Raw genomic sequence first — 12,654 nt, 5'->3', positions numbered from 1 at the left:
TATTATTTAAAAGTGAAACATGAATTGCATCACGAGTGTGTCCTGAGGTTGATGGGTTTACTTATCCCCTCACCACTCTCAGAAAGTACCCACAGAGATTCGTCAGCAACAAGTGACAACAGAACACCCACGAGGCTGTGGTTTGGGATTCACTGAAAAGTTGTTTGTGATTTACCTTTTTTCTGATCACATGACTTGGCCAGCAAAAACCTCCGGGTGCGTTCGGTTCACTTTTGTCAAGTCCTTTCAAAGTGTGTTGCATTATGAGGATATAAATTGTCCTACATTTCGACTGCATAAACGTTACAAAAATCATGTGATCAAAAGTAATAACGCTCTATTGTCAGCCAATCATGAGGGTTTTTTTGTTTGACCCACGCCAGGGTGACAAAAAACGTGACTAAAACAGGAACCAACTTTGCGCAATTCATGTATACAGTAGATATGTGATATTTGAGACTCTCACACTAATTGATTGTACAATGTACACATATATGTTTTCAGTGTGAGTGTGTAATATGGGGGTTGGAGACATGTTTATTTGGACATAATAAAGAAAAACTTGTTTAAAACTTTTTATGGATAGGGGGCAGCATTTTCACTTTGGATGAATAGCGTGCCTAGAGTGAACTGCCTCCTACTCTGTCCCAGATGCTAATATATGCATATTATTATTACTATTGGATGGAAAACACTCTGAAGTTTCTAAAACTTTTTGAATGATGTCTGTGAGTATAACAGAAAAATCCAACCAGGAGGTGGGATATCTGAGGTTGGTCGATTTTCAACTCATCGCCTATTGAATTCCCAGTGGGATATGGATCTGTTTGCACTTCCTACGGCTTCCACTAGATATCAACAGTCTGTAGAACCTTGAATGAAGCTTCTACTGTGATGTGGAGCCGGATGAGAGGGGAATGAGTCAGTGGTCTGGCAGAGAGCCAGGTCCTGGTCACGTGCATTCCACATGATATCGACTTGCGTTCAATTACCTCTATAGACACAAAGCAATTCTCCGGTTGGAACGTTATTGAATATTTATGATAACATCCTAAAGATTGATTCTATACTTAGTTTGAAATGTTTCTACGACCTGTAATATAACTTTTTTAAGTTTTCGTCCGACGTTCGCCTGGACCTGCACGAGCGTTTGGATATGTGTGCTAAAGGTGCTAACAACAGTAGCTACTTGGACATAAATAATGGACATTATCGAACAAAACAACAATTTATTGTGGAACTATGATTCCTGGGAGTGCATTCTGATGAAGATCATCAAAGGTAAGGGAATATTTATAATGTAATTTCGTATTTCTGTTGACTCCAACATTCTATCTGTGCGCCGTCTCAGATTATTGCATGGTTTGCTTTTTCCATAAAGTTTTTTTGAAATTTGACACAACGGTTGCATTAAGAACAAGTGTATCTTTAATTCTATGTAAAACATGTATCTTTCATCAAAGTTTATGATGAGTATTTCTGTTATTTGATGTGGCTCTCTGCAATTTCTCCAGATATTTTGGAGGCATTTCTGAACATGGTGCCAATGTAAACTGAGATTTTTGGATATAAATATGCACATTATCGAACAAAACATACATGTATTGTGTAACATGATGTCCTATGAGTGTCATCTGATGAAGATCAGCAAAGGTTAATGATTAATTTTATCTCTTTCTGCTTTTTGTGACTCCTATCTTTGGCTGGGAAAATGGCTGTGTGTTTTTTGGACTTGGCGGTGATCTAACATAATCATATATTGGGTTTTTGCTGTAAAGCTTCTTTTTTTTTTTTATCGGACACGATGGGTAGATTAACAAGATTTTTATCTTTCATTTGCTGTATTGGACTTGTTAATGTGTGAAAGTTACATATTTCCCAAAAATATTTTTGAATTTCCCGCGCTGCCTTTTCAGCGGAATGTTGTCGAGGGGTTCCGCTAGCGAAACGTGTGTCCTAGAAAGGTTAAACAATGTGTACACTGCCATTTTGCACTGAGCCTTGCTGTTGGAAAACCACATCAGTAGCTAGGTTTCAATCCAATTGGCTACAGATTTTCATGCAAATATTATAACATCCGCATAAAGAAAATATGCCAATTTTCCCATCAGTGGTGTGTTGCCACCAAACTGACTTGTGGATTAAAATCAGTGTGATGAGGTAGTGCACAAAAAATTTACTTTTTTGCTTACGTTTTCATGTACTTAATAAAAATCGAAAGTTCAATGTGTTTCTATGGCATTTTCAACTACTAATATTTTTGTAACAAAAACTGTTGTATTAAATAGAAAATGTTCCTACTCTGGTCTTGACACATGCACTCTAGCCAACAGCTCACAGTTACAGTGAGGGTAGTTTACATACACTAAGTTGACTGTGCCTTTAAACAGCTTGGAAAATTCCAGGAAATGATGTCATGGCTTTAGTTGCTTCTGATAAATGATGTCAATTAGCCTGAGTCAATTGGAGGTGTACATGTGGATGTATTTCAAGGCCTACCTTCAAACTCAGTGCCTCTTTGCTTGACATCATGGGAAAATCAAAAGAAATCAGCCAATACCTCAGAAAAAATGCTATAGACCTCCACAAGTCTGGTTCATACTTGGGAGCAATTTCCAAATGCCTGAAGGTACCACGTTCATTTGTACAAACAATAGTACGCAAGTATAAACACCATTGGACCACACAGCCGTCATACCGCTCAGGAAGGAGACGCGTTCTGTCTTCTGGAAATTAACGTACTTTGGTGCGAAAAGTGGAAATCAATCCCAGAACAACAGCAAAGGATCTTGTGAAGATGCTGGAGGAAACAGGTACAAAAGTATCTTTATCCACAGTAAAACGAGTCCTAATTTTACATAACCTGAAAGGCCACTCAGCAAGGAAGAAGCCACTGCTCCAAAACCTCCATAAAAAGCCAGACTACGGTTTGCAACTGCACATGGGGACAAAGATCGTACTTTTTAGAGAAATGTCCTCTGGTCTGATGAAACAAAAATAGAACTGTTTGGCCATAATGACCATCGTTATGTTTGGAGGAAAAAGGGGGAGGCTTGCAAGCCGAAGAACACCATCCCAACCGTGAAGCAAGGGGATGGCAGCATCATGTTGTGGGGGTGCTTTGCTGGAGAAGGGACTGGTGCACTTCACAAAATAGATGGCATCATGATGCAGGAAAATGATGTGGATATATTGAAGCAACATCTCAAGACATCAGTTAGGATGTTAAAGCTTGGTCGCAAATGGGTCTTCCAAATGAACAATGACCCCAAGCATACTTCCAAAGTTGTGGCAAAATGGCTGAAGGACAACAAAGTCAAGGTATTGGAGTGGCCATCACAAAGCCCTGACCTCAATCCCATAGAAAATGTGTGGGCAGAACTGAAAAAGTGTGTGCGAGCAAGGAGGCCTACAAAACCTGACTCAGTTTCACCAGCTCTGTCAGGAGGAATGGGCCAAAATTCACCCAACTTATTGTGGGAAGCTTGTGGAAGGCTTCCCGAAACGTTTGACCCAAGTTAAACATTTTAAAGACAATGCTACCAAATCAAAGAATATTTGTCACGTGCGCCGAATACAACAGGTGTAGACCTTACAGTGAAATGCTTACTTACAGGCTATAACAAATAGTGCAAAAAAAGGTATTAGGTGAATAATATGTAAGTAAAGAAATTAAACAACAGTAAAAAGACAGTGAAAAATAACAGTGGCGAGGCTATATACAGTAGCGAGGCTATAAAATTAGCGAGGCTACATACAGACACCGGTTAGTCAGGCTGATTGAGGTAGTATGTACATGTAGATGTGGTTAAAGTGACTATGCATATATGATGAACAGAGAGTAGCAGGGCACACAATGCAAATAGTTCAGGTAGCCATTTGATTACCTGTTCAGGAGTCTTATGGCTTGGGGGTAAAAACTGTTGAGAAGCCTTTTTGTCCTAGACTTGGCAAGCCGGTACCGCTTGCCATGCGGTAGTAGAGAGAACAGTCTATGACTGGGGTGGCTAGGGTCTTTGACAGTTTTTATGGCCTTCCTCTGACACCGCCTGGTGTAGAGGTCCTGGATGGCAGGCAGCTTAGCCCCAGTGATGTACTGGGCCGTACACACTACCCTCTGTAGTGCCTTGCGGTCGGAGGCCGAGCAATTGCCAAAATGAGGCTCAGTAGTGTGTGTGGCCTCCACGTGCCTGTATGACCTCCCTACAACGCCTGGGCATGCTCCTGGTGAGGTGGAGGATGGTCTCCTGAGGGATCTCCTCCCAGACCTGGACTAAAGCATCCGCCAACTCCTGGACAGTCTGTGGTGCAACGTGGCGTTGGTGGATGGAGCGAGACATGATGTCCCAGATGTGCTCAATTGGATTCAGGTCTGGGGAACGGGCGGGCCAGTCCATAGCATCAATGCCTTCCTCTTGCAGGAACTACTGACACACTCCAGCCACATTAAGTCTAGCATTGTCTTGCATTAGGAGGAACCCAGGGCGAACCGCACCAGCATATGGTCTCACAAGGGGTCTGAGGATCTCATCTTGGTACCTAATGGCAGTCAGGCTACCTCTGGCGAGCACATGGAGGGCTGTGCGGCCCCCCAAAGAAATGCCACCCCACACCATGACTGACCCACCGCCAAACTGGTCATGCTGGAGGATGTTGCAGGCAGCAGAACGTTCTCCACGGCGTCTCCAGACTCTGTCACATGTGCTCAGTGTGAACCTGCTTTCATCTGTGAAGAGCACAGGGCGCCAGTGGCGAATTTGCCAATCTTGGTGTTCTCTGGCAAATGCCAAACATCCTGCACGGTGTTGGGCTGTAAGCACAACCCCCACCTGTGGACGTCGGGCCCTCATACCACCCTCATGGAGTCTGTTTCTGACCGTTTGAGCAGACACATGCACATTTGTGGCCTGCTGGAGGTCATTTTGCAGGGCTCTGGCAGTGCTCCCCCTGCTCCTCCTTGCACAAAGGCGGAGGTAGCGGTCCTGCTGCTGGGTTGTTGCCCTCCTACGGCCTCCTCCACGTCTCCTGATGTACTGGCCTGTCTCCTGGTAGCGCCTCCATGCTCTGGACACTACGCTGACAGACACAGCAAACCTTCTTGCCACAGCTCGCATTGATGTGCCATCCTGGATGAGCTGCACTACCTGAGCCACTTGTGTGGGTTGTAGACTCCGTCTCATGCTACCACTAGAGTGAAAGCACCGCCAGCATTCAAAAGTGACCAAAACATCAGCCAGGAAGCATAGGAACTGAGAAGTGGTCTGTGGTCACCACCTGCAGAACCACTCCTTTATTGGGGGTGTCTTGCTAATTGCCTATAATTTTCACCTGCTGTCTATTCCATTTGCACGACAGCATGTGAAATTTATTGTCAATCAGGGTTGCTTCCTAAGTGGACAGTTTGATTTCACAGAAGTGTGATTGACTTGGAGTTACATTGTGTTGTTTAAGTGTTCCCTTTATTTTTTTGAGCAGTGTATATATAGTGTAGGTTGAATTAGCTGTATCCCTGAAAACCAGATGCATCTGGTTATGGGCAATTCCACTAAGGGTGACCCCTGGCTCTACACGGAGCACAACATCAGGAAGTAGCATTAGCCACTAGTATGGTGGTGGAAAATTGTGTTTTGTAAAGAAAGAACACGTTTTTTCCCGCCTTCTCGTCATTAAATCGAGTTAGAGTGTAAATCGACCCCATTGCAGCCTGAATGGAGAATGTTTTATGTACAAATATATAAAGGAAGAGAAGCTTAGACCTAACCCCAGAGAGAGAGAGAGATATGCCAGGGGCATGCTACAACACCTAGATGCATTTCTTCATGTCAAATGGCTCCTGCGTCAGCTATACAGATAGACGTACAAAAGGAGGCTAATTCGTAAATTTTCGATCCAAATATTTTTATAAAGATAAGCATTATATTGTTAGATTATAGGAGTAACTCTGGTAGGCCTGAAACAGACTTTCTCACCTCAAATTCAACTGTCTGAGTCAGTTGGAGAGCCGGGTCGGGAGAGCTGCCTTCATATCATAGTCCTGCAGTAGCTAAAGTTTAATAATAACCACACCAAACCTTCACAAACATCCCTAAACTTTATTAGGATAATATAAAAAGTCAAGCCATTGTTTATAGGGAAAATATGAACAGAAGATTGAATGTAAACCAGGGAGAAAAAAAACACACAACCCTCCCCCCAGTAGATTTCGACCTGTCCCTATAGTGTCCGACTTTCAATTGTTGCAGATGCACCTTGCTGACTTCACTCCTTACCTTTTGTATACAGTTGGTTGCTTTTGCCTCACCACTTAAACGAGCCCTCTGTTATTAGTTACTGAGTTTTCCCAGTGAGGTCACTTTAAGGTCAGAAAAAACTCCCTTCCCTACTTATAGCACATGCATTGCAGCAAAATCGGTGAACTAATTTATATAAAATCACCCATCAATCTTATTACAATTTTCAAAAAAGACACACTTCCTCTCATAGATGGGGGCTGAATGGTCATTCATGGTGTGATGTCGTAGTTGTACAGGCCAGATGTTCATGCTCATTTTTTTCCCCCATGTGTTTAGTTCTCACGGCAAGCTGAGTCTCTGGCACCCTGCCTGTCTGGAGGAATGTAATTTCAGTTACTCAATGTTTACTTAAATTGTATTGTTTGTCACTTCCTGTTTTAGTGAATGTAATGTTTATTACAGAACATAGTATTTAAAGTGTGGACAGAGATCGTGATATAGACTGAGTATACCAAAGATTAGGAATCCCCCTTTTGCCGTCAGAACAGCCTCAATTAGACTCTACAAGGTGTCAAAAGTGTTCCCCAGGGATACTGGCCCATGTTGACTCCAATGTTTTCCACAGTTGTTTCAATTTGGCTGGATGTCCTTTGGGTGGTGGACCATTCTTGAAAACACACAGGAAACTTGAGTGTGAAAAACCCAGCAGTGTTGCAGTTCTTGACACAAATCGGTGCGCCTTGAATCTATAACCATACCCCGTTCAAAGGCATTTAAATATTTTGTCCTACCCATTCACTCTCTGAATGGCACATAGACAATCCATATCTCAATTATCTCAAGGCTTAAAAATCCTTCTCTAACCTGTCTCCTCCCCTTCATCTACACTGATTGAAGTGGATTTAACAAGTGACATCAATAAGGGATCATGGCTTTCACCTGGATTCACCTGGTCAATCTATGTCATGGAAAGAGCAGGTGTTCTTAATGTTTTCTACACTCGGTGTAAAGCATGCACAGAGATGATGATTTAAAGTGTTTAGGTAGACCTATTTTTGTAAATAAAACAGTCAGCTTTAGAGGCCCGGGTGGTGTAAAGTAGCCCTACTTGCAATAAAATGTAGTACTTTTAATAAAAGATTATTGAATTGAATTAAATTGGATTCAATTCAAGCCTGCTTTCCCCTACTGTCTTTCATTGAAACTCCCCATCATACAGTAGGTGAACGAACATACAGTATATCATGCCCCTTTCAATGGTAGAATAAAATAAATAGGGTCTGTGCCCAGGCTGTCAGGGAAAACTACTGGCCCTCATATCATAGTTAGGTTCAGAAGTTTGGTGATCCGGTGAGCCTAATCACTGGCGATGATGATTCTTTGTTGAAACGTTCCATCCTGTGTGACGAATGTCTTGTGACACAATACGCATATTTCAGCTGTTTTTCCACAGCTAGGTCGCATTAGAAATGTTCCATTAGTCGATGTCAGTTAGGATTCCAATGTACTCATCTTAAATGTGTTAATACATAGTTGTCAATGAGCAATATAGCGCTGTGCACTTTACTCTGGTTAGTAAAGAAAACATCTGGTTAGTAAAGAAAACATCTGGTTAGTAAAGAAAACATCTGGTTAGTAAAGAAAACATCTGGTTAGTAAAGAAAACATTTGGTTAGTAAAGAAAACATCTGGTTAGTAAAGAAAACATCTGGTTAGTAAAGAATCATCAATGCATTCAAAACTCAAGCATTTCATAAAATTTCATGACACTTTCATTTGGCATTTTTCCATCTGTATGATGTGCCAGAGGTTTTTCCATGAGAAAGCTGTTGATAAATCAAAATCAAATCAAATTTAATTTGTCACATGCGCCGAATACAACAGGTGTAGTAATGCTTACTTACAAGCGCTTAACCAACAGTGCAGTTTTAAGAAAATAGAGTTAAGAAAATATTTACTAAATATTTACTAAATAAACTAAAGTTAAAAATAAAATCTATAAAAAGTAACACAATAAAATAACAATAATGAGGTTATATACAGGGGGTACCGGTATCAAGTCAATGTGTCTTGCTGTCACTCATGAGTTAAAGGGAGAAATTCCCTACCTCAATCAGCGCTCAGTCAGCCAAATCCCCGATTTCACAATCTTACAAAGAATTTCCCTACCACAATCAAACATGCCACAATGACTCACTTCCAGAACTCGGCTTTAAAACAGCTCTCTCCCCACAGTGGCAGACAAAGCGGCTCTCTTCTCATAGCGGCAGATTCAAACTCGCCACAGACAGAGAAGGAAGAAGAGAAAGAAAGAGAACTCGCAACCGGACTGAAAATAAGAGAAAGATATAACAGTATCTGTTACCAGCTAGATAACACCATTAGACTTTGTTAGAGGATTTCTAGTAGGATCATCTGTAACTCCAAGATGAGCATCAGAATGTCAGCCAGCCTTGTCGTTGTGCTCCTGGCCCTCCTGACCATTACTGAGGGTGAGTTTATATTATTACCTACATCACTCTGACTCAATGCATTGACACCAATGGACATGGTTATGAGCAGTAGGATTATTATTTACCTTTATATACTGTATCTTATTGTACATACAAATAAATCTCCATCTCTCTCTCTATATATATGAAATATATACTGTATATATGCCATTTAACACACACTTTTATCCAGAGCAACTTAGTCATGCTTGGATGATTCTCTCTCTTTCCCTCTCTTTAACTAAAAAAGTGTGTTTGTCATCACGGTGGATGCCTGTGTATTCTTTCTACCCCTGACCCTTGACCTCTTACCTCTAACAGGGATGAGTCTGAGAGGCGTGGGGGCTGACCTGCGATGTCGCTGCATTGAGACGGAAAGCAGACGAATTGGTAGACTCATTAAGAAGGTGGAGATGTTCCCTCCCAGCTCGCACTGCAGAGACACTGAGATCATGTGAGTCCTGCTGCTTCCTGATTATAGTCCTATTACACTGGCAAATGCTTACTGTAAAATATGGTTATTATATGATGTTGACATTAAATGTGGTTACTATATAACGTTCATTTCAAAAATATATAACTTCAATTAATCAGTTCTACTCCCTGACTACCATCCAATTTCACTAGCTAATGCTGACACTAAAATGTAGTTATTACCAGGTTTCATGATTGTCTGACTGTGCTGTGTGTCTGTCCTGCAGTGCCACTCTGAGCATGAGTGGTCAGGAGATTTGTCTGGATGCCAGCGCTCCTTGGGTCAAGAGGGTCATTGAGAAGATGCTGGCCAAGTAAGTACTATATAAACTTGTACAACCTAAGGATGTAAACCGACCGGGTAAAACAACACAGATAGGATGACTGTCTTTTAACAAAGAGTTTGATTGGACAAAATTACATCATAAATACAGCAGAGTATGACTTGCTTCACCTGACAGAAATATGTCTAGGTTCAAGTGCCATTTTCTTTCATCTTTTATTATCCTGAGCTTTCGGAATTTTCTTGTCTAGCTTTACAAAAAGTTGTGAATCAACTTCACATGGGCAATTATATTGTAATAACGTAATCTTTCATTTTCCTCAACAGCAACAAATGAAGAGGGGGAATCATTCCATGAATACTCTGGGATTCGGAACTGTTACAAGATACAAACCAAATAAGTATTTATAAGATTGATAGGCTGAATTCTATCATGTTCTATCCAGGTTGAAATACAAAACTAGATTTAGAGTGGCATGAGACTTTTAAATGAAGAGACAGTCGGTTTCTTATATACAACCAAGTACTATGTACTAAGCTTATATTTTATTTGTATTTATAAAGTGTTTTTCTTTCATTGTTATAATCAAATGATGAGATTTACATGCATTCCGGTTGTATTGGAATGATTTCGTATGAATAACGTCACATCCTACTTGACCCCCAAACTAATGTATTCATGCAAACCTCAGTATATTTATTGATATATTTATTTATTTGCCTATTTATTCATATTAAACTGTTGGATCATGTTGAAACTTCCAATCTAATTCAATTACAATAAATGCGTGAAAAAAACCCTGTGAAATCTGTCTCTCGCTGTCTCTATTTCCTGTATATAACTATTACTCCACTTCTAGAATTCAATCACAGCTTTTTACAACAGCTGGACTTAGACAAGCCTTATGACACTTTTCCCTGAAGCAAGGGATGGTAGAGCATTGTAACAACATGACTAACAAGCAATCATTCAGTAAAAATAAGGACATCTCCTCACAGTAAACCAAAAGTTGGATTTCCATTTGACAGGAAAAGGGTAATTCATTGTTGCCTGTTTGAGTCATGGATTAAGATAGTGCTTGTTTCTACACAGTGGCCAATGAGCTCGGCTTGGATACAAGTCACTTTAGAGCAGTGGTTCTCAGCTCATTTTGCCTGGGGACCCAAATTTGACAATGACAATTGAGTTGCGACCCAATATTATGGACTGTTGATTACATTTTGTAATGTTGTATTGCAGCTGCTTTCTTGGGCAGGTTTCACTTGCAAAATAGACTCAATTATGGTATTAAAGAAAGGCATTAAACAGCCATATTAACTGAGAAAACATGTAGTATAAATTCATGAGAATAAGCCATTTAATTAAGCGACCAGTTCAGGAGTGGGGTGTAATAAATTATCAGACTCACAACACATCAAATCCAGCCCAATAATGTTAATGAACTGTAACACATACCAGTGTTTAAAATAGTTTTTTTTCTATCATTAGGAATTCTTAATCATCAATTACCATGTGAATAGTTACACAACTTAGAAAATATTTTTTTAAAGGTGTACGTTTTCAACCAGTTCAATGAAATGTTATATGAATGTCAGAATTAATTAACAATAATAATTAACATAGTGAACAATAACTCATTAACCTGTTTATGTATTGTGTGTGTGCGTGCGTGCACATGTGTGCGTGGCCTGTCAGTGTGAAGCTGGGGGTGTTCCTTTAGTTTGATAAGTTCATTGAATTCTGGGGTGATGGTTGACAGGGCAACTCGGAGGTCATGCTGGCAGTCCAATTTGTTTCTACTTTTAGTTTTCAGCACGGCCATAGCAGAGAAGTCACTTTCACACAGATAGGTAGTGCTGAACGGTAGCATGATTCATGACAGGCGAGAGCAGGATACTCTCCCATTACGATGCACCAGAACTGTGGCAGTGTCATTTCCGGGAACTTCATGCTCAGTCCGCGATCAAATGACAGCTCAAACAGCAGATCCTTTTCGTTGCTTGGCAACATGAGGCTTCCCATCTCCACTCGAAAGGTGTTCGGTGTCCAGTCGTCTAGTCTCCTGTTCTCCTCCGGGAAGTAGTCGCTCTCCTCCGGGAAGTAGTCACAAAACTTTCCCTGCAGGTTGACAAGATGCTGTTTAACAGGGTTTTTCAGTGTGTCGTGGAGCGCTATGCTGATCAGATTCTGAATTTCGAAATCGGCATTGGGAAACATGTCAAACCTCCTGTTCGAAACATGATATGACCAAACAGTAAGCTTAATCTTGAAGGAATCCACTTTGTCCCTCTGTTCAAATTGATTGTGCCCCCTCCCTTGCATTGACACATTGAGCAAATTCAGATGATCAAAAATATCCGCCAGGTAGGCAACCTGCGCAAGCCATTCTTCACAATCAAAATGTTCGAAGCTCATAAAAGCAACCCAAAAGTTTACCCTGGAAAGCCAGTGGACCTCTGCATGATAAAGCACCTGCTGGTGCTCCCTCCCCATATCCCTGCAGAAGGCCTGGAAACACTTGCTTTTCATGGAACTCTTTTTGATATAGTTGATACACTTGATCACATTCTGGAGAGTGGCGTGGTACTCAGGCACGATGTCCTTCACTACCAAAGCCTCCCTGTGTAGGAAGCAGTGGTTCCATGTCACACTCGGTGCTCTCTCCAGGATCAGCTTTACTAATCCGTTGTGCTTTCCCGTCATGGCAGCTGCCCCATCAGTGGTCACACCCATTCCAGGCCAGTCCCACCGAGCCCAGGTGCATATCCATTGTGCTAAAGACAGCCTCTGCGGTGGTGGTGGGCAAATCAGCACTAAAGAGGAACTGCTCCTCAAAGTTATTATCCCAGACGTGTCTGACAGACCATTAGAATTGCATTGTTAGCCACATCTGTGGATTCATCAAGCTGCAGCGCATAATGGCCATTTGCAGTGTTGCACTATGATGTCTGACACGATATGTCCTCAGACATGTCCTGGATTCTCCTCCTCATGGTGTCATTGGATAGGGGTATGGTTTTAAGTTTGTTGGCGGCAGACTATCCCATGATTTCAGTGCACATAACAATCGCAGCAGGGAGCATGAGATCCTCTGTGCTGGTTGGGCTTTTTTGCACTTACCAATATGCTGGGCCACAAGGTGCCTTTTCTTGTACTGTGCATTCATCTTGT

At 41.4% G+C, this 12,654-nt stretch overlaps 1 protein-coding gene across 1 annotated transcript; it reads left to right on the top strand.

The window, feature by feature from the left end:
* The first annotated feature begins 8,472 nt into the window (after positions 1–8,472).
* On the top strand, positions 8,473–10,290 carry LOC139565233 (interleukin-8-like). The gene is made up of 4 exons (XM_071385403.1): positions 8,473–8,725; positions 9,047–9,179; positions 9,427–9,513; positions 9,810–10,290. Exons 1-4 carry the CDS (start codon positions 8,662–8,664, stop codon positions 9,817–9,819), a joined length of 294 nt encoding a protein of 97 aa, XP_071241504.1. The 5' UTR covers positions 8,473–8,661; the 3' UTR covers positions 9,820–10,290.
* Positions 10,291–12,654: the final 2,364 nt, after the last annotated feature.

Source organism: Salvelinus alpinus, chromosome 36, assembly GCF_045679555.1.
Source record: "Salvelinus alpinus chromosome 36, SLU_Salpinus.1, whole genome shotgun sequence".
In the NCBI taxonomy this organism is placed as follows: Eukaryota; Metazoa; Chordata; class Actinopteri; order Salmoniformes; family Salmonidae; genus Salvelinus; species Salvelinus alpinus.
Note: the sequence above shows the minus strand (reverse complement) of the source record. Positions and strands in the feature narration are given on the sequence as shown.